At 47.6% G+C, this 21,516-nt stretch overlaps 1 protein-coding gene and 1 long non-coding RNA gene across 2 annotated transcripts in view; one reads left to right on the plus strand and one right to left on the minus strand.

Annotated features, from left to right (window-relative positions):
• Positions 1 to 15,021, plus strand: part of CAMKK1 (calcium/calmodulin dependent protein kinase kinase 1) — an 81,486-nt gene extending 66,465 nt beyond the window's left edge. The window contains exons 13-16 of the mRNA XM_081173042.1: positions 5,434 to 5,521; positions 6,362 to 6,490; positions 8,544 to 8,647; positions 14,544 to 15,021. Coding sequence (XP_081029168.1) covers positions 5,434 to 5,521; positions 6,362 to 6,490; positions 8,544 to 8,647; positions 14,544 to 14,616 — 394 coding nt within the window. The 3' untranslated portion in view covers positions 14,617 to 15,021. The remainder of the gene's footprint in view (positions 1 to 5,433; positions 5,522 to 6,361; positions 6,491 to 8,543; positions 8,648 to 14,543) is intronic.
• Positions 15,022 to 15,098: 77 nt separating this feature from the next.
• LOC308574931 lies at positions 15,099 to 20,770 on the minus strand. Its single transcript, XR_014002643.1, has 2 exons — positions 16,991 to 20,770; positions 15,099 to 16,759 (listed from the first exon to the last, which is right to left on the minus strand). It is a non-coding gene; the product is annotated as an uncharacterized lncRNA (long non-coding RNA).
• Between the last annotated feature and the right edge of the window lie 746 nt (positions 20,771 to 21,516).

Here is a 21,516-nt window from a genome sequence, read left to right on the forward strand (position 1 = left end):
TTCGAACTGCTAGAAGGGCAGGAGCTGGGACTGAGCAATGGGAGCTCACCCCGTCACGGGGATTCGAACCAACCACCTTCTGATCGGCAAGTCCTAGGCTCTGTGGTTTAACCCACAGCGCCACCCGTGTTCCCCCCCCTTCCAACTCTACAATTCCATAATTCTGTGATACTTTAGGAAGCTGCCATTGGTCTATCTATCTAGCTCAGTGTTGTCTACTCTGACTGGCAATGGGTTTGAGACAGGGGGAATGGAGGGGGTGGCAGAGAGAGAGGAAGAGTAAAGGGAGACAAGAGAAGGGAGAGAAGGGGGTGGTAGAGAAAGAATGGGCAGTGGGAGGCAGAGAAAAAAGAGTAGGGAGTGGCAGCAGCAGCGGAGGAAGCCGCTCAGGCACCTGGGGAGGGGCGAGCCGTCCATAGGGGTGGGGCGAGCTGCCCATAGGGGCGAGGGCGGGGCAAGCCGCCCATAGGGGCAGGGTGCACCGTGGGCCCTCCAGAGTCTGTCTGCCTCCTCCCACTCAGCTGCCCTACAGCTTGGGGGGAGGCAGTGGGCAGACTGTTTGGCCAGCGTGGAGCCTGCATGCGCCCAAGCCACCGTGTCTCTCTCAGGAGAGACACATGACTTAGTGCACGCTGCGGGCCCTGCGGTGAGTGCATTTTGTCACCCCACTCAGTAGGGACCCCCGGACAGACAGCACTCACCGCATCCCCCTTCCTCCGCCCCTGAGTGGCAGAGAAAGAGAGAAGCAGGGCAGAAAGGGGTGACTTCACCCCTTTGGGGGGCTCTGACCTCACCTTCTGACTGACCTTGCTTGCCGCCAACATGCAGCTCCAGCAGATCCCCTCCCCCAAGGAATTGCAGCCCCTAACAGGAAGAAAAAACAGCATTGCCCATCCCTGTCTCGCAGCTTTCGTAGAAAGTTTCGTTGTCCCCTTCCCAGCCCATCCCCAAACTTGCGTCTCGAGCGAAGATGCTGCAGCTGTGATTCTCCCAACTCGGCGTTGCACCAAGGCAAAGGATTCCTGACCTACTTGCATGAATTAATCCTTCGTTCCTAATTGAAATGTAAAGATGATATCATATCGCCGCCGCTGCCGCTTGAAAAGGAATATCGGGGGAAGAATGTGGGTGGGTGGAGAAACGAACGGGGGGGGAGGGCAAGTATTCGGAGAGAGAGCCCCCTCTTCCTTTAACCCTGGGCTTGTTTTCGGTGTTGGATTGTAAATCATGCATCACACGGAGGGACTCAGCATCCTCACTGCCCCCCGCCCCCGTTAATGGTCTAAAACGGACTACAGTGGTACCTCAGGTTAAGTACTTAATTCGTTCCGGAGGTCCGTACTTAACCTGAAACTGTTCTTAACCTGAATCACCACTATAGCTAATGGGGCCTCCTGCTGCTGCTGCACTGCTGGAGCATGATTTCTGTTCTCATCCCGAAGCAAAGTTCTTAACCGGAGGTAATATTTCTGGGTTAGCGGAGTCTGTAACCTGAAGCGTATGTAACCTGCAGCGTATGTAACCCGAGGTACCACTGTATCTAGGAGATCCTTACAACCAGGCTGAGCCAAGGAACCATACTGCCCCTTGTTTAATCACCCTTTCTGTATGCTAGGAAGTTGGGGTAGGTTTGTGATTTGGAGGTGGGGGGCTGTCAGTGCAAAGAAGGGGTGTTGTCCAGCAAAGGTCCCGGTGGTGATGGCCATGTGGCTGCGATTGTTGGCCGTGGGTGACTGCCCTTTCCTCCCCACCCATCACATAGCGCAGGGTGCACAATGCCTGTGGGGTGTGTCATTGCGCTTGCCAGGACTTCCAGCATTGCCTGTGAAATGTCTCAGTAAAGCTGCCCTCCGAAACCCAGGAGACTGAACTTGTCTGGGGCCTGGAATCTTGTCCCTGAGACGCCCCACCGAGGCAGCGCTGCCTAATCTGCTCTGACGCTGCACGCTAGTATGCAGTAGCTCAGGTTCAGATTTTACTATTGAAGCCTTGCAGTGCCATGGCCATTTCACGCATTCAGTCAGCTGGGAGTTCCCTGGGGCATTCTTGGCGTGGCAGCATAAGTCCGGCAGGGCCCTGGCAGGATCCCCCAGCCAGCTTAGCCCTCCGAGTTCTGGGGCAAGCGTACTCCGGGTTTCGGAGCAGTTGCTGAAAACGCCAGGGAGAGAGAGGGCTTTTGTGCTGGTGTCCGAGCTTGTGCATTTCCCACAGGCGTCTGGGTGGTCATTGTGAGAACAGTGTTCTTGTCTAGATGGTCCATTGGGCCTGATCCAGCTGACCCTTACAGTGGTACCTCGGGTTGAGGACTTAATTCGTTCCGGAGGTCTGTTCTTAACCTGAAACTGTTCTTAACCTGAGGTACCACTTTAGCTAATGGGGCCTCCCGCTGCTGCCGCTGCACAATTTCTGTTCTCATCCTGAGGTAAAGTTCTTAACCCGAGGTAATATTTCTGGGTTAGCGGAGTCTGTAACCTGAAGCGTATGTAACCCGAGGTACCACTGTATCTGGTTCTTACTAGGGAAACTTGTCCATCTCAAGTTTCCCTGCCAGTTCCACCATTTCACATGATCCTCTTTCACCTGCCTCCTCCTCCAAACTATATATTTGGAGTTTATTAGTCAGCTCTGCGAGAGACTCTTCACATCTGCCACCTCCGCAAGGGATTAGCTTTTAATGGGCTGGCTGGGCCTCTTCCTCCTAACATCTCCTGCGGCAATAACTCTTCGCTGCCTGGCTTATTTTGACATCCCAGTGACCTGTTCTTTCCATCTCGAAAGGCCTCTCTCCTCATTAGCTTGTGTAGAGAGGCAGGGGAATGGCAGTGTGTTGACTCAGTGTTTAAACCTAAGCCTGTTAATTTGATAAAGCCCGTAAGAGAACCGGGATTGGAGGCGGGAGAGAGCGCAAGGAAGGAGAGTATCATCAGATTAGTCCTGGCTGCACCACAGACCTCCCAGAGACTCAGTCAGTTCATGGGACTGTTAGCAAGCCGAGCATATTCTGCCCTGGCAGCAGAGGCCAAGGAGCTTCTGTTTACTAAAAAAGACCTTGCTATTTTCTGCACTCAGGCGTGGACAGAAGCCAGTCAGTCACAAACCATTTGTTCTGCGCCGTTGCTTAGTTTTCCCATTTGGAGTTCACAGGTTTTTATGCTCCAACGGAGCTGGTGCAATCTGCTTGGTCTAATGTTCTCATTCCTAAAGCATGATTTGTAAGGTAGTTAAATTTTGAATCAGGGTTCAAGATGACCTCGACAGATTGGAGAACTAGGGCCAAAACAAGCAAAAGGAAATTCAATAGGGACAAATGTCAGGTTCTGCGCTTTGGCAGAAATAAGCAGCTGCACAAATATAGGATGGGGGACACCTGGATTGCCAGTAGTATATGTGAGAAGGATCTAAGGAGTCTTAGTAGACCACAAGCATAAAATGAGTAAACAGTGTGATGCGGCAGCAAAAAAAAAGGGAAAAAAAGCTAATGCAATTCTGGGCTGCATCAACAGAAGTCTGGTGTCCAGATCAAGGGAAGTTATTTTGTTGTTTAGTTGTGTGCAACTCTTCTTGACCCCATGGACCAGAGTACGCCAGGCACTCCTGTCTTCTGCTGCCTCCCGCAGTTTGGTCAAACTCATGTTAGTAGCTTCGAGAACACTGTCCAACCATCTCGTCCTCTGTCATCCCCTTCTCCTTGTGCCCTCCATCTTTCCCAACATCAGGGTCTTTTCCAGGGAGTCTTCTCTTCTCATCAGGTGGCCAAAGTATTGAAGCCTCAGCTTCACGATCTGTCCTTCCAGTGAGCACTCAGGACTGATTTCCTTCAGAATGGAGAGGTTTGATCTTGTTGCAGGACTCTCAAGAGTCTCCTCCAGCACCATAATTCAAAAGCATCAATTCTTCGGCGATCAGCCTTCTTTATGGTCCAGCTCTCACTTCCATACATCACTACTGGGAATTTATTTATGTAAAAACTACTGGGAAAACCATAGATTTAACTGTACGGACCTTTGTTGGCAAGGTGAGGTCTCTGCTTTTTAAGATGCTGTCTAGGTTTGTCATTGCTTTCCTCCCAAGAAGCAGGCGTCTTTTAATTTCGTGACTGCCGTCACCATCTGCGGTGATCATGGAGCCCAAGAAAGTAAAATCTCTCACTGCCTCCATTTCTTCCCCAAGGGAAGTTATAGTACCACTCTATTCTGCCTTGGTCTGATCACATCTGGAGTCCTGTGTCCAGTTCTGGGCACTGCAGTTTAAGAAGAATATGACAAGCTTCAATGTGTGCAGAGGAGGGGGAACCAAGATGACTGAAGCTTATGAAGAATGCTTGAGGGAGTTGGGTATGTTTAGCCTGGAGACTGAGAGGTGATATGATAGCCATCTTCAGGTATCTGAAGGGCTGTTACATGGAAGATGGAGCAAGCTTGTTTTCTGCTGCTCCAGAGGGAAGGACCTGAACCAGTTTCTTTAAATGTCAAGGAAGGAGATTCCAATTAAACAGGGAGGAAAACTTTCTTACGGCATGAGCTGTTCAACAAAGGAACAGGCTTCCTCAGATGCTGGTGGACTCTCCTTCCCTGGAGGTTTTTAAACGGCGTTTGGATGGCCACTTGTCAGAGATCCTTTTAGCTGTGGTTCCTGCACTGCAGGGGGTTGGACTAGATGACCCTTGGTGTCCCTTTCCAACTATACTCTAGTGCAGTGTTTCCCAAATGTTTTTGGGCAACGGCACACCTGCTTACCGGAAAAAAATCTCGCGGCACACCACCATTAAAGCCCCGCCCCGTGACGTCAGCGCGCAGCGTCACGCTGGGAGGGACGCACAGAAATGAAAGTTTTTTCCCTCCCCCTTGCCGGGGTGGGAGGAGGCAGCAGAGCGAGGGCAGCTGAGGCGGCGGCGGCTGCGATAGCGGGCGGAGGAGGAGCCGTCGCCGGGAGTTGCTGCTGCTGCTGCTGTTGCTGCTGCTGCCCGGACATGCCGGCCTCCTCCTCCTCCGCTGTCTCGCGCGCCTCCCTTTTGCGCGCGCTGCCCCGCCGCTCGGCACCACCACCGCGGAGCCGCCCCGGCTCGACGCGGATCCTCGCCGCCGCCGCCGCCTCTCGCCGCCGCCTCTCGCCCGCCTCCCTCCCACGGCACACCAGCCGGTGTCTCACGGCACAGTAGTGTGCCGCGGAACACCGGTTGGGAAACACTGCTCTAGTGAGCCGCTATCATTCAATATGCGGCCTAGGTCTCCATCTTCCCCATGTCAGCATGTTTCAAAGAGAGTTTGTTGCTTGTACTGGGTATGTCCATCCCGGTTTCTCCAGTTTTTCCAGTTTGGGGCTATTGTTTTTTTAAAAAAACTCCTACCAAGTAGTTCTGTGGCTGAACACAAAGGATTGGCAGCCTGTAGCTTCTGTCCCCACAACCAAACGCTTTGTTTTTCTTTCTGCCAGGCCTTGGATCAGCGAGGAGTTAAAAGACCTGATCCTGAAGATGCTGGAAAAGAACCCTGAAACGAGGATAACGGTCCCCGAAATTAAGGTAAGTGGGACATGAACTTTGATAGGAACAAAGGAAGCTGCCTTATACGTATACTTGTCCTTTCAGCTCACTGACCGGCAATGGCTTTCCAGGGTTTCAGGCAGGGTTTTCCCCAGCTGTTCCTGGAGATGCCAGGGTTTGAACCTGGAACCTCCTTGGCTTGCGAAGACTTAGAATTTTGCCACCTCTGCGCTGTTAAGTATCAGTGTCCATCTCGTTTACATGTTAAGTTTTATTAGAGTTGCCCCACCAAGCTGTGCCTGTCCTCAGCCAGCCCCAGCCGCCTGTGCCCTCCATCACCTAGCTGCCACCCCTCAGGATGGATAGATAGATAGATAGATAGATAGATAGATAGATAAACTTTATTCGCATTAGCCAAAGGCCATAGCAACATAAAACAAGCAATATATATAATTCAAAAGACAACAATGGGTAAAAAGAACAATCAGATGACCAAGATTATCGTTCAGATAGTGGCCCTTAATCTCATTGCACCCTCGATAAACCTAGCAATCATTTTGATCTCATAAAAGAAAGAACAATGTGGCCGCAGATGGGCGGCCTGGGATGGTAAGTAAGAGTAGGGTGATGATCTCATTCCTCAGATCTTTATAAAGGGGACAGGACAGGAGAACATGAGCCACTGTTTCCAGGCTGCCATCTCCACATGGGCAGAGTTGTTTCTCAGTTGGAATCTTTTGGTATCTGCCCTCAAGTACGGCAGAGGGCATCACATCCAGTCTAGCCCTCAGGATTTGCCACCTGAGGCAGCCACCTCACTCTGCCTCTTGCTAGGGCTGGCCCTGGCCATGATAGCCTTGGCTTGTGTCTTCCATGCAGCTGCACCCTTGGGTGACGAAGTTCGGAGCGGATCCTCTGCCTCTCGAGGAGGAGCATTGCACAATTGTGGAGGTCACCGAGGAGGAAGTGAAGAACTCCGTCAAGACAATCCCGAGTTTGCCTGCTGTGGTGCGTACTGCTGCCGTCACGACAGTGTGTTGTGCAGGACTTAAAAGCCACCATCCCTATGCATTGTGTGGTTGATGGTACAGAACTGGGGCCTTGGCTAATGGCTGGTGTGGGTGCTCTTTGTCCAAAGTTGTGTTGCAACACACCACATTAAGCTGCTGAGTGGAAGGAGGTTGGATCCTGTTTTCCCCAGCAGAAGGAGATGAATGCTGAGATGAATGCTTTAGGATTTGACTGGGGAGCTGGTTCAGAAGGTCAGGAGCTACTGCCCTGACAGTAGCCTTGTCTGTGTTTTTCCGCTTGCTTCTTTTCTGCCCTAAAATGCCTGCTCAACCTATATATTGCAAGCAACTTATCAGGCGAGCCTGACATAATAAGAATGCTTATATTGGAAGCCACCGTCATAATCTGGTATGCAGCATTTGAAATTCACCAAGCACATTTTGCACCTGGCTCTCGGCCACTTGCGGCCAAGTGAAGATTCCCAGGCGTCAAGATGGCGCCTGATGTCTCCACCGTCTGGAACTGCATGCCTGGGGATCCTTGGATCTTGCCCGTTTTCACACACTAACAACACATCTGGTAGAATTCTACCTGTTATATTTTATCTGCACGATCAGAATGAGTTTCAGGAACCAATATGTCAAAAAATACAAATTTCGAGCCGTCTGGCCCCAAAATGGCAATTAGGCATTCTGTTTTGGCAACTGCAACCCTGGTTTAAGGAGCTATTTGGCGCCTAGATTATATATCTGAGTATCTAACACTGCTGCTATGTAGGGGGCATCCCTGATGCAGTGGACTGTAAAACTCTCTGTGCACCCACTCCAAAAGTGTGGCAGCTGCTCACTCGCTCTTTCTCCAGGCAGTTTTGGAAACAAAGCAACTGTTAGTGCAAGGAGATGCTCCTGGATGCTTGGCACCCCAGCAAGCTGCCTTGTTTACCTTTATGGCTCCGCTGGCTCTGGCATTTATCTGGGACTCCAAGCACGTTCTTGTTTCCACTGTGAAATCCTTCCTTGTGATTTGAGGTGCTTGGAGCACTCCGTCCCTTTAAGAACAAAAGAATAGCTCTGCTGGGGTCCAGCATCTTGTTCTCACAGTGGCCAACCAATGCCTGTAGAAAATCCACATGCAGGACTCAAGCGCATCAGCAATCTCCGTGGTTTCCATCAAGTGGAAATACTGCCTCCTAGTGTGGAGGGAAGAGCATAGCCGTTTGCCCAGTCCTCTTGTAAAAGGTAAAGGGACTCCTGACCATTAGGTCCAGTCGTGACCGACTCTGGGGTTGCACCGCTCATCTCACGTTATTGGCCGAGGGAGCCAGTGTACAGCTTCCGGGTCATGTGGCCAGCATGACTAAGCCACTTCTGGCGAACCAGAGCAGCGCACGGAAACACTGTTTACCTTCCCGCTGGAGTGGTACCTATTTATCTACTTGCACTTTGATGTGCTTTCGAACTCCTAGGTTGGCAGGAGCAGGGACCGAGCAACGGGATCTCACCCCGTCACAAGGATTCGAACCGCCGACCTTCTGATCGGCAAGTCCAAGGCTCTGTGGTTTAACCCACAGTGCCACCCGCGTCCTCTTGTAAAACCATCCAAATTGGTGACCACCACGGCCTCCAGTGGGAGAGAGTTCCATAGTTTAACAGCGTGCTGTGTGAAGAAGTGCTTTCTTCTATCTGCCCTGAATCTTTTTTTTAATAAGCTATTTTTATTAAAGCTTGAAACGAAGAAAGAAAAGATAGTATACAGAAATAAATATCAAACATTTTTTAATCTGTCCTGAATCTTTGGACACTTAGCTTTATTGGATGTCCATCAGCTCTAATATTACTGGAGAGCGAGAAAAACTTTCTGACCAGGCTGCAGTTGCAAAACAAAAAACATACAATCACATTTTAAAAAAAAGAAGGCTGCAATCACAATCTTGAGATTGAAAGTTTGGAAAGGCTTCCTAGAAATAGATGAGTGACATGTGTTCTTCTTCTCTGTGATCCATTTGCAATCCTGATTTCTTTTCTTCTTCTTCTCACCCCCTTCCCTAAAGATTTTAGTGAAAGCCATGCTGAGGAAACGATCTTTCAGCAACCCATTTGAGGCCCAGGCCAGGCGAGAAGAGAGATCCATGTCGGCTCCTGGAGACTTATTAATGTATGTACCTCTTTTTCTAGTGTTTGTCTACGGCAGGGATGGGGAGCCACACCACAAAGGCAGGAAAAGGGTTCTGTACCCTGGATCTGTGGAGATCTGGGAGGAAGTGACAAGCTCAGGAGCAATCACGTTACACGCCACCACAATCTCTGAGCAGTGAGAGACTCCCGGGGGTATGCCTGCCCTTTCCCAGGGTTCAGTTTCCTTGGAATGAAGGTCAGCGGAGACTGTGGTGTCGTTAGGATGTATGGTTTTATTTACACATAGATACATCCAAAGGACAAGATGGATATGCTCACAGCATTGATACTCCAACAGATCCTGTTTCTCCATTAGTCACAGATTTGGATCCAGGACAGAGCAAGTCTGTCTCTGTGTCTCCATCTTCCAGTTCAGCTCACCCACATTGCTGTGGCTCTGGTTCTCCTGCATAGCTGCTAGGTGGGGTGGGTGGAGACAAGGCCCACCCATTAGCCTGGAGGGCACCACCGCTTAGTTGCAGCTCTTGCAACCTGGTTTATTCTTTTGGGATGCTGATGAGGACACTTCAGTGGCCAGCTAAGGTCATTGTCTTAAACTTGTCTGACCTGCTCAGCAAAACTTCCTCTCTCAGATTCTTGGGCACAGGGATCCAAGAACTGACCCCACAAACCCACAAGGGGAAGAATTATTTGAAGGCAGAAGATTGGCTGAGTGCCGAGGAGGAACTGGAAGAGTTCTTGCACAGTTGCACTGTTCATGGTGCTCCTTTGCATTGCATTCAAAACCAATTGGGAAAAGCAAAAGTCTAATTTTTAGCAAACAGAAAAGCGGCACCCTAAAAGTTGCATTTTAAATCATTTTTAAATCCCCAGCTTGTAATTCTGCATAATGTTTCCAGTGTTCATATTTCTCTAAAAGTAAATTAAGGGCCAAAGACAAGGCAATTAAAAAAGCTTTCAAATCGGCCCTTAATTCACTTTTAGAGAAATAGTAATTGGTGTGTTCCTTGCCCTTGCAACCCCCCCCCCAAACTATATATTGATTCTGTGACCATCAGGATTAATGTTTAATCATTTTGCATGGCAACTTCGGACAGCCAGGTTCACTTTTTGACACCCAGTTCCAAATTGCGGCAAACTAAAATAGATTTTCTCTTTTTCAAGGAGACAGAAATAGCAAAACAAATTGCAAGCTTTCTCTTTAGGGGGGGTGAGATGAAGGTGGGGGACAGAAGCTTTCTGTTCTGATTTGCGTATTCTTGACATTAAGGTTTTATCTGTGGGCAGAGAAGGAATAACGCCTTTGCACAGGGAATGCTGAAACGATAAAACCGAACCAATTATCAGTGGTTGATGCTAATCTTTCCCCCTGTATGGTTTTCTCCACAGGATGTGCAGAAGTGAAAGGAAAATAGTAATTAATTATGTGAGCCAGGTGGTTAAAATAGAAACTGGTACAGTTTTGTAGTACACCTTATACTAGTATAGTACACCTTATACTATGTAGAATATACTACAATACTCCAATTACTAAAAACTACAAATATGTGTTCACAACATACATTTGAAGCCTGATGAAAACACTTCAGACAAGCATGGCTACTAAACACCCCAAAAAAAAAAAGAATTCTGGGAGCTGTAGTTTGTTGAGGGTGGCTGAGAGTTGTTCGGAAACCCCCATTCCCCTCTCAGAACTATGATTCCCAGAGTGGTTTCACTATCCAGCCCTTTCCCCAGGGAATTCTGGGAATTGTAGCTCTGTGAGAGGAATAGGGGGTCTCCTCCATCTCCCAGCATTCTTTGGGGGAAGCCATGACTGTTTAAAGTGGTATCATAGTTTCCTGTCCTACGGTCCAAAAGCTGACCAGGGCGAAGGATTGATTGATGCCCCAAAGAACCCAGTTTCAGGGATTCCAAAGAAAGTTCTAGCACTTCATTATAGAGACATACCAAGAGACTTACATGCAACAGTGCAGTGTGAATTCCTTGCTGCCACACCTCAAGATGGATGTGGAAGCGGCTTTGTTGGTGAGGGGCTAATTGTACATGGGCTACTCACACGAAAAGCGAGCTATGTAAGCTGGCAACAGTAGCTCAGTTAACCACCCTTGGCTTAGAGGCCTGTTTCCCCACGTCCACCCATCTCTCGGGGGGAAAGGAGTAGTCGACAGCCCAGCCAGTGTGAGAAGCGTCCCCTCTCCCAACTAACTGAACCAAAAGTAAGGCTTCAAAGCAAAGCAGATGAGCATGTATGATCTCATTTGACAGCTCACACCAATTAGTCCCGGGGTTATCTTGACTACCAAGAGGGCCTTTACAGGCCTACCGGGATATTCACACTGTGTACACAGAGTGCTTTAAATGCATTTTGCTGGTTTTGCCTAAATTGACTCTCAGCACAATCCTTTGCAGGTTTACTCCATGGAATTCAGTAGCTTGCTTCCAGGTGTAGGATTCACCCATTGAGCTCAAAGTAATTTAGGTCCTGGAACCCAGGGATAAGTCTTTCTGAGTCCGTGCGCACTGCAGGGTGCAGAACCTCTGGCCTTCCAGATGGTGGCGCTGTAGTTGTCATCCAGCAAAACCTGGAGGGCGGCAGGCTCTCTGTCCATGGTGGAGTGGTTAACCTTCCAGGTGTTGGGTTGCAACTCCCATCCTTCCTCTCCATGGACCCCGTTGGCTGATGGGAATTGGAGTCCAGAATGTGTTGGGGGGAAAGGCTGTTCTCAGCCAGGGGCTCCGAGCACCAGAAAACCCCATCAAATCATCATGGGCTGTGTGACAAAAGTCCTTGTCTTCCATCCCTCCATATACTTCCTTTGAACAATTTCCAAATCCTCCATAAAGATATCCTCTCCTTGCCTTTTTCCTCACTCTCACCCCACCCATCCCCGTTGATTTTCAAAAAATATTATTTCTGCATATATATATATATATTTACTTTCTGTCTCAATTCATGCAATCTCATTGCTGGGTTTTCCCCCTGTTTCCTTTGTCTTCGTGGTTTGTCTCCAGGCATGGTTTCCGCTTAAGCCCATCTGTCTATTTGCACCCAGCTTTAAGGTAACTCGGTGTCTTGCGCTGTGACCTTTTCTCCCGTCTCGTAATTTGGTGGTGCCTGTGTGTGTTATTAGAGAGAATCTCTTTCACTGTTCCTAGAAGAGTGGGTATGTTCCACTGTGTCACGCTCAACGTTCAGTCATGAATACAGCCCGCCCCCTTTCTCCTCCTCCTTCTTCCCCTTCTTCCATATTTTCTCTTTCTTTGTTTTTCCCCTTCCTTTATTTTTAAAAAACTTCTATTGATTCAGCCTGTGTGTTGTGGGCAACTCAAGGTTAACAAGAGAGCTGTGGAACAAAACAAGTCCTGGAAATGGAGGCAAACAGAACACTAAGCTGGAGTTTCCCAAACAGAGAGAACTATATTTGCAGACTGATGCCTCAGGAGAGGTAGAGGGCCTTAGCTCAGTGGGTAGGGCATCTGCTTCTCACACAAAAGGTCCTGGGTTCAATCCCCAATGACATCTCTAGGTAGGGCTGGGAGAGACACTGCCAGTCAGTGCAGGCAGTAATGAGCTAGATGGACCAATTACATATAAGCTTCCTGTGTAGTGCTGAAGGAAAACTTAACCCGCATTTTTCTTCAACAATCCTCCTTCAATTTAATGAGGAGAAGAAGGGGGGGGGATTTTGATGATGTTCTTTTGGGTGGGGTGCAGGGTTTTGGTCCTGCTTCCTCTGCTTTTGGGGTGTTTGGGAAAGGTTCTTTTCTTCCATACTACAAGCTAACAGTGGTCTGTGCTCGGCAGCCTCCCCGGGTGCCCACGCTTCGATCAAAACGCAAGAGAAGGCATCATGCGATTAACTCATCACTCTTTGGCGCCTTTTTAGGACCAGAAGGGGCAGTGGGTCAGGGAAAGTTCTGAAGGAACATCTCCTGGAAAGAAAGTCACAAACACACACAAACCCTTAGCCACCTCAGAATCAATAAGGCCAGCTCAGAACCCCATGCCGCCCCACTCCAGTGCTAAGGAAATTCAAATTAAATGGCAGAGCACTCCAAACATTGCAGAGCCTTCATCCTGGCATGCCTAAATTTCCCCTCAGCGACTCTGGAGGGAAGAGACTTAAAGAGCCTCCACCATGAACACAAGTCTCCTTCACCAGCCTAAAATTTGGTTTCCTCAGAGGTTGAGTGGTTGAAGAACGGATTCTGTCATCCTTGGATCCATGCACTTTTCAGAATTCCACCAGGAGTCAGGCTTACTAGCGTCATCTAAAACAGGCTTCCTCAGCCTCGGCTCTCCAGATGTTTTTGGCCTACAACTCCCATGATCCCTCGCTAGCAGGACCAGTGGTCAGGGATGATGGGAACTGTAGTCTCAAAACATCTGAAGGGCCGAGGTTGAGGAAACCTGATCTAAAAACATAAGGAAAGCCTGCTGAATCAGGCCAGTGGCAGCATCCTGCCCTCACAGTGGCCACCCAGGCAAGCAGAAACGGAGCGCAGGAGCCCTTTCCCCTTCCTGCGGTTTCCAGCAACTAGTATTCAGAAGCATTACTGCCTCTAACTATGGAGGCAGAACATAGCCATTGTGGCTGGAGCCTCCCCATGCAAAAACAAATGAGCTGCTGCTATACAGGAGAGAGAATTTGTTGCCTTTCTGGATGGCTCTGCAAATCGGAAGCTGCTAGAAGTTACTGGAACATGTGTCATCCTGCGCTCGGTCATTATCAGTTAATTGGAGCACCGTTTGGCTCTCCCAGGCAGCGTTTCTCATTAATTTAGGCAATTAGCTGTACTGTATCACCTGGGAAACACTGTCATTGGGGAGAGAGAACCGATCCCTTTCAGGAAATGGCTTTTTTCATTTTTTTAAAAAAGATCACCTTATGTTATCTGGGGAGAAGGTGGAGGTGGAGAGCTTGGCAAAACAGCTTGGAGACTAAAGTCTTGTGGCCTGAGCCTAATGACAGCATCAGGGAAGGACTCTGGGGCAGATTTCCAGAGACTCACATTCAGGAAAATGAACATGGGACACACACCCCCTTCCCAATGAAGTGGGAGTGGCTTACCACATTTCAAAGAAAATAAAGTAATGCTTTGCTAAAGAGTTTGGGGGTATGTAAGATGAGTGTCGTGCCAAAACCCCATTCTGCATCCCCACCGCCCTGCCCACCATTCCCCCTCAATTAACAAGAAAAGAAACTGCACTTGGAAGTTATCAGAAGGGAAATAAAATGTTCATGAAATTCTAACAAGCATTTTGTTCTGCTGGCCTCCCTTTTGAACCAGGCAGGGGGGTCTCTTAGACTGTTCTTCCTTTCATTCTACAAACTAACTCACCAGTGGTCTGTACGCTACAGCTTTCCTGCATGCCCACATTGCCATCACAGGAAGTGCAGGCACCCAGGGAGGCTGCAAGGAGCTGGACAAATCTTTCCTAGAAAGGAAAACGCATAATGTCGAGGTTAGAAAAATGGCAGTGTCTTTTGCAGAGGAATAAAATATTTGAGAAACTGGAGAGCAGATTTCAGCCTAGCAGTACATAAGACCGTGAAGTCCAGAATCTAAAATTATCTAACTGTACTCACCACCTGTGCTTCCAGCTTATATATTACCAGTGATAAAACATCTTCCCAAAGTGGAGAAGTAGGTGAGTGAGTGAGTGGACCATTGGTCCATCTAACTTAGTAGTGTTTGTACTGACTGGCAGTGGCTTTCCAGGGCTTTCAGCAGGAGATTTTCTCCTAGCCCTACCTGAAGATGGAAACTCAATCTGGGACCATTTTTCTCTGCAAAACAGATGCTCTGTGAATGAGCTACGGTCCTTTCCAATAGGGACTACCACACACAGCTTGCTTTCTTCTGTAATGGGTGGGGTTTTGTAATGTGTATCTTTTGAACGTGTGCAGAAAGCAAGGGAGCCGAGAAGGGTTGAAGGACCCCGACCTGCCTGACGTATCTGAAGACGAGGCCACATCCTGAAGCCCCGAGCATGTCGCACACTGATCACTTAACTGCTGCTACCGTGACCATCGTATCCAGTGGTGTCGTCCTGCACGCCATGCTGTTTTCATCAACCAAAGTTTGTGACTTGCAAAAAGAGAGAGAAAGAGAGAGAGATTCCTGCTTTGCAGGCGGTTGGACTCAAAGTCCCTTTGGGTCCCTTCCAACTCTACAATCCTATGATTCTGTAATATCGAAGGGATAAAACGGTGGGAGTCCCAGCTGGTGGGACAAGAAATAGCCCATGAAGAGCTGGCTCTCCGGCTGCCCACATCTGTTTACGTCGTAAGACATTTTGGTGTTGTATACTGAACCATGTGCCTCATATCTTCCAGTTGTGCTTCATGTTGTGATATATGTAGTCAGCGACGTACGGCGATTCGACTGATGAATGTGCACCAAATGTTCTTTGCTAGAGAATGCTTGGTTCAGAACCACCCATGTACATCCCGGCTCCCAGCATTTATTTTTTGTTTCAGAATTTCTTAGGTTGCCTGCTCAAGCCCAACGTTGTCTGTTACGCAACCTGCTATAATGGAACAGGTGTGTTCTAAGCTGCCTCCATTAAGCAGCCCTTTTACCTTTCGGAATTTAATTGGCCCAACCTTCTCCCAATATAAAGTAGACCTTGACACCAGGTGAATCACAAAGCTTCAGACAAGTTTTTCCCCAAACCAAACTATGCCTCTACTTGCAAGTTTCGAGTCGAGCAGTTTTTGAGAAAATGCTTTAAAAATAAACAAACTAGTTTTACGCTTTGAGTACATACCCACAAAAGCAAATATAAACAGAGATAAACCGCATCCAGTTAGACCTATTCTAGACTATCCCTAGCCCAGCAAATACTCATCAGTACAGTGGTTTCTAGTCTTCTCGGTTCAACTTCTCAAGACAGGATCCATTGCAGGTTTTCATCCAGGGCCTGTGCTTCAGGTTTCTGCTCTTTTTTTCAATAGAGTCCTTATTTCAGTTCTTTCTTAGTTCCTACCTCTGTGTGTTTCGGCTTTTTTTCTCATAATTTCTTCAGCTCTGATCTCTTTTTTAAGCCTATTTTCTTTATCAACTTTACTTATGTACGAAACTTCCCCTCGCAACCTTTTAGGCAGTCAGAAGGGGAATAGAGTCCTGGTTAAGTTTCTGTTTTTCCCTAATTGCCAGGTTGAACCATTGACCCTCTTGTGCAAAAAACCCCTTCTGCTTTGTATTTTAAACTTTCCTGTGTAAAACATCATCCTGTGAGCTTTTGACCGTCCTGTGCAAAAGAGCATATCTCAGTGACCCGTGTGCTTTAAACAGGTGCCTTTTGGTTTAAAGAATGCATCAGAAACACTCCCATCCGTGCCCACATCCATCATGCTTCAGCTGGTTCTGTAGGAAGCAGCTGGAAAATTGGAAGATGGCCACTTACCTTCATCCATAGCCCTTGGGTTTTGGTAGTAGAACTTGTCATCGCATGGACTTTCAGAAGAGTCTGGAATTGATTCTGTAGATTCCCTGCCGTGGGATTGGTTAGAATCAGCCCCTTGTGCAATCTACAAAGCCTGGGGTTGGCCAGCATCAAGAAATGTTGATCATGCAGATCAGGGAGAGTAGTTAGTGGCCTGAAGATTGCCAATCAATCTTAGATGCCCAAGAAGGGGACACAATCAGCACAAAGTAAAGCATCCCTAGGATGGAAAGACCATTGCAAACTTTCTTGGATTCCATCTGAAGTTCATGCAAGCAAATGCATAATGAGGAATGAAGCTCTGTGCCTGTATGATGATCAGAACAGTGGCTTGTCTACATCCTACAGCAGGCATAGGCAAACTCGGCCATCCAGATGTTTTGGGACTACAACTCCCATCATCCTAGCTAACAGGACCAGTGGTCAGGGATGATGGGAGTTGTAGTCCCAAAACATCTGGAGGGCTGACTTTGCCTATGCCTGTCCTACAGCGACCAGAAGCAGCTTGCTGTGTCTTGCTGTAGGAAGGAAGGAAGAGATTAAAGGAGACAGGTTGCTTGCAAAATAATTTCAATTTGACTTTGCTCAAGGATAACCTTCTCCAGGTCACTGAGTCAAACCTGATTCCTTCCTTCCTTCCTTCCTTCCTTCCTTCCTTCCTTCCTTCCTTCCTTCCTTCCTCCCTCCCTCCCTCCCTCCCTCCCCCCCTCCCTCCCTCCCTCCCTCCCCCCTCCCTCCCTCCCTCCCTCCCTCCTTCCTTCCTTCTTTCCTTCCTTCCTTCCTTCCTTCCTTCCTTCCTTCCTTCCTTCCTTCCTTCCCTCCCTCCCTCCCTCCCTCCCTCCCTCCCTCCCTCCTTCCTTCCTTCCTTCCTTCCTTCCTTCCTTCCTTCCTTCCTTCCTTCGCCACACAAGCCTGTACCTGCTGAATTTTGACTGCAGTTGGTGCAGGAATTGAGCCTAGAAAATCTTTTAAAGCCTATTAATTTTTTTTGGGGGGGGGGTTAAGGGTGGAAGGTGCAGGAAATGGGTCAGCCATTAACAGCACCCCTGGCTACCCTAGAATGTGAATCCTTTTATTCCGTTTTTTTTTGGGGGGGGGAGTAATGATAGCAGGAGCAGTAATCAGACTCACAAAAAGACTGTGCACAAAAATCAACAAAAGGAAAACCAGTGGCTTTACTAGCAGAAGATCGGAAGTTCATCTGTGCTTCAACTAGTGAGAGAGGAGACATTCAATTCAATTCAGTTCAATTCAATTCAATCCAATCTGCACTTGATAGGAGAACCTACTTAATCTACACTGTATCAATATGTCTTATATATAACTGGACCTTGGAGCTTTTTTAAAACAACAAATGGTGTATAAATTTTATGAGTAAACTATATCTAACTAGGAGCTGTCACCCCTCCTTGCTCTTCTGGTCAATCCCACCAAACCTCCACCCTTTTTCCATCCCCTTCCACCCATGCCAACCAATTCCAAGGCAAATGTATCAAAATCTCATTCTACAAAGCAATATGCAAACCAAAAACTCAGGCGTCTCTCAAAATTCACACATCTCTGAATTTTGCAAGGCACTTCTCCCGCTAACTCATGTGGTCAAAAATGCACATGGCTAGGTGCAAAGTGTGCCTAGGAATGCATATATTAGAGAGAACCACATACAGAAATGCACTACTAAAATTGCTTTGCAAGATGTGTATATTGAGAGAAATTGGGACCGAAATGCTCAAGGATTTTCCAACCCTCAGGAAGTTTCTGTTGAAATCTGTTTCTGCCTGTTTCGTTCTAGTCCCATCTTTTCTGCCCCCATCTTTCACATTTGTGGGGAATTGTGGAAGGACCACACTTTTCTTTAAGACTGATGTTCAGATTTATCATTCCCAATATTCAGAGCTGTATTCCGTCTCTCTGGAAATTATAGCCAACCGTTCTTCACCCTCCCCAAATTGGCTCCAGCAAATTCTGTCATTTTCCAGACTTGCAGCAGTCAGTCAGTCAGTCAGTCATCCATTCCTGATTATTTCCTCACCAAACCATCCATTGCTACCTCGCGAATTATTGCTAATCCTGTTCAAGTAGTTATTAATTTGATGTCTGTAAAGTGTGCTTTATAACTGTAAGTGGGCCAACAGACAATATAATTCCTCTTGCATGGCTGGCGGGCATGAAACTCAACAGGATATTAGATCATATTGAGCATGGATACAGTGTCAGCACTCCATGTTTACAATAGTCCTGTATAATGGGCTAGTTTGATTGCCCCAGTGTTACAGTTTGGTTCCAAAGCTGGCATTTGGCGGCTTGGCTGAGCGTTCCCAGCTGGGATGAGACTTAGTACTAATAATAATTTTATTATTGGTTCCCCACTCTTCTGACTGGGTTGCCCCAGCCACTCTGGGCAGCTTCCAACATATCTAAACACATAAGAAAACATCAAAGCTTTAAAAACTTCCCTATACAAGGTTGACTTCAGATGTCTTCTAAAAGAGTTACTTATCTCCTTGGCCTCTGATGGGAGGGCATTCCACAGGGAGGGTGCCACCACCAAGAAGGCCCTCTGCCTGGTTCCCTGTACCAGGGACTTGGACCCTAGGATGGTGCTGACTTCTAGCTTCTGCTCTTAATGGTGCCCCTAGATTAATGCAGATTTGTCCCAGTCGCTGAAGCATTGGAGTGGGCTTGGATGTTCCTGCAGATAGGGCCAGGGAGCTCCTGCCAGCCTAGCAGCTTGAAAGCACACCAAAAAAAGTGCAAGTAGATAAATAGGTACCACTCCGGCGGGAAGGTAAACGGCGTTTCCATGCGCTGCTCTGGTTTCAGTGTTCTGTTGCACCAGAAGTGGCTTAGTAATGCTGGCCACATGACCTGGAAAACTGTCTGCAGACAAACACCGGCTCCCTCTGCCTGTAAAGCAAGATGAGCGCCGCAACCCCCGAGTCATCTGCAACCGGACTTAACTGTCAGGGGTCCTTTACCTTTTAAGACCTTTTGAGGCTCTAAGCACTAAAAACATTGCGGTGCCCTCCACACCCTCAAAAATACCCACCCTTGTAATTAAAAATAAGTTATTTTTTAATGACGCGGAGCCTGCATGTATGCATGCCTAAATTAAGGTAGCCTCATTCTGGATTTTCTGATTGCAAAGGTCTCAAGCAGCACATCTGAGTTGCACATTGCAAAGGTAGGTGAGATAAGTCAAGCCTCTCCTGAAATGTTGTTCCCTGAGGGATTTTTTATTTCCACTTGAGTAAAAGAGCATTCTGCAGAGCAGTAATTGCCAGTTAGAAAAGTGATGGCTGCTTCAATGCTTTTTTTAATGTCAAATTGTTGTTAATTCAATTTATATGCTGCCCTTTATCAAAAGATCCCAGGGCAGTGTACAACATTAAAAACACATTGCAGAACATCAGTGATAAAATCATAATGAAAAGCGTACTGACAGACAGCCTAATAATAAAATACCATCATGATAACAGTCCTCTCCCCCACACTTTCACAAGCCATAGATTATTTAATAGCCATAGGCCCGGCTAAAGAGGAATGTTTTTGCCTGGCACCTAAAGGCATGTAGTGATGGTGCCAAGCGAGCCCCTTTGGGGAGAGCGTTCCACAATCGGGGAGCCACAACAAAAAAGGCCCCGTTCTATGGGATGGGGGACATAGAAAAGGGACTCTGATGACGAGCACAGGGTCCGGGTCGGTTCATACGGGTTCAAATTCTCCCCCCTCCCAAATTCTTTTTTCCCCTTTTTTCTTTTTGTACTGGTGTCCTAAGCACTTGCTGTGATTTCTGCATTGTCGCCTAGATGACCCTTGACCCCCCAACTCTACCATTCTATGCTTCTGTTGGGTAAACCACCACTGTCTGCAAATGGCATATCCTTTGGCAGTGAATAGAATCACCCCCTACTTGTCCATATCTCTGAGGCTCAGGAGCGACTTAAGCTTTTTAGGATCTGCATGCCATCGCACACTGCCGCCACCATTACAGAAAATCTGCTATGATCACATCCCTTATTCCAAATGGGTGTACGCTTCTCAGCTAGTTATATTCTTGATGTTGTAATGTGCCTTATTTAATTTTAAGACTCTGTAATAAAGACACACGCCCACATCCCAAAATATGATGTCGAGAACATATAGAGGATAGCATTTCAATCCACGCTGCCACAACTCGTTTTCCCTGCTTTGTACCCAAGCCACCGGCCCGTTGTCTGTCAACGTGTATGTGTCTATTGTGAAAACCAACCTGTATTTCTCCCTAGGTGTGTGCATGTCTATGTGTACATGCACAAGCCCCCAAACTGAAAGCATGAGTCGTACACAGCGGTGGCATTTGAGACCATTGCTGCACTGTAAATATGTACCATGAATATAGAGAGAGCCTATTTAGGGTGGGGCGGGGGGGGGGGCGGGTTGCATGCTTTTGTACTGTACTCTGGAAAATGGAAGGGCAGGGGGTGGAAATTCCAATAAAAGTCCTTGGAATAAACTTATTGTCTGATGAAATGATTGAAATGGAAGCCCACGTAGATTCCTTTGGGCGTTTCATCTGGGAGTGGTGCACTTTTGAGCCTGTGGAGCTTGAGACTCTTAAATCTTAAGAGTCGTAGGTTCTAGCCCTGTGTTGGACAAAAGATTCCTACATTGGACTGGATGACTTTTGGGGTCCCTCGCCACTCCAATTCTGTATCACACTTGCCCTGCATGTTCTGGCCTCTTTTTGTAGAAAATCAAGAAGACAGTTGTAGTTAGAGATTTAAGGCTGCGATCTCATGGAGGGCATCCCAGGGACCACAGGATATTTCAGAATCCCCTTCCTGATGTTGCAGATCTGATGTCTGCTCCCTGTGGCCATGGAAACATCCCTAGCCCTACCAAGGTTGGCACTATGATGTTGTTAGCTACAAAGAGAAGTATCTGGGATGGTTTAGGAATGTGCCAGGGCGGGCCTGGAAAAACATTGGGATGAAAAGGAGCCAAAGATCTTCTGGTCTCCTGACATACCCCAAACCGAGGAGAGACTTGGGCCTAAATCTTTTCCTCCTGTTATTTGCAATGGGAAGCAAAGCTATTTTTTAAAAAAGCAATTTAAAAAGGTTGGAAACAGAGGGACATACCTGTTCAGCTTTTACCACACTCCCCATAGGCTCTCAGCCTGAAATACCCTTTTCTCCCACTCACTTTGAAATAGGATGTGCCAAGTTACAAGGCACTCAGAAGCTTTTTTTTCTATGCAACTTGGCCTGTAAAAAGGGTATTATTTAAAAACACTTTCAGAATTCCCTTGGTGCCCTCTGCTGGCCTAAATATTCAATAGTTTTGTTTATGCATTGGACGGACTCCAACCACATTTGTTTTGTTTTGCTCCGAGGTGTAGCAGTTTAGGGTTGCGGAAGGTCAAAAGACCCGTTACTATTTCTGTGGCA

The sequence above is a fragment of the Podarcis bocagei genome, assembly GCF_964188305.1.
Source record: "Podarcis bocagei genome assembly, chromosome: 15".
NCBI lineage: Eukaryota > Metazoa > Chordata > Lepidosauria > Squamata > Lacertidae > Podarcis > Podarcis bocagei.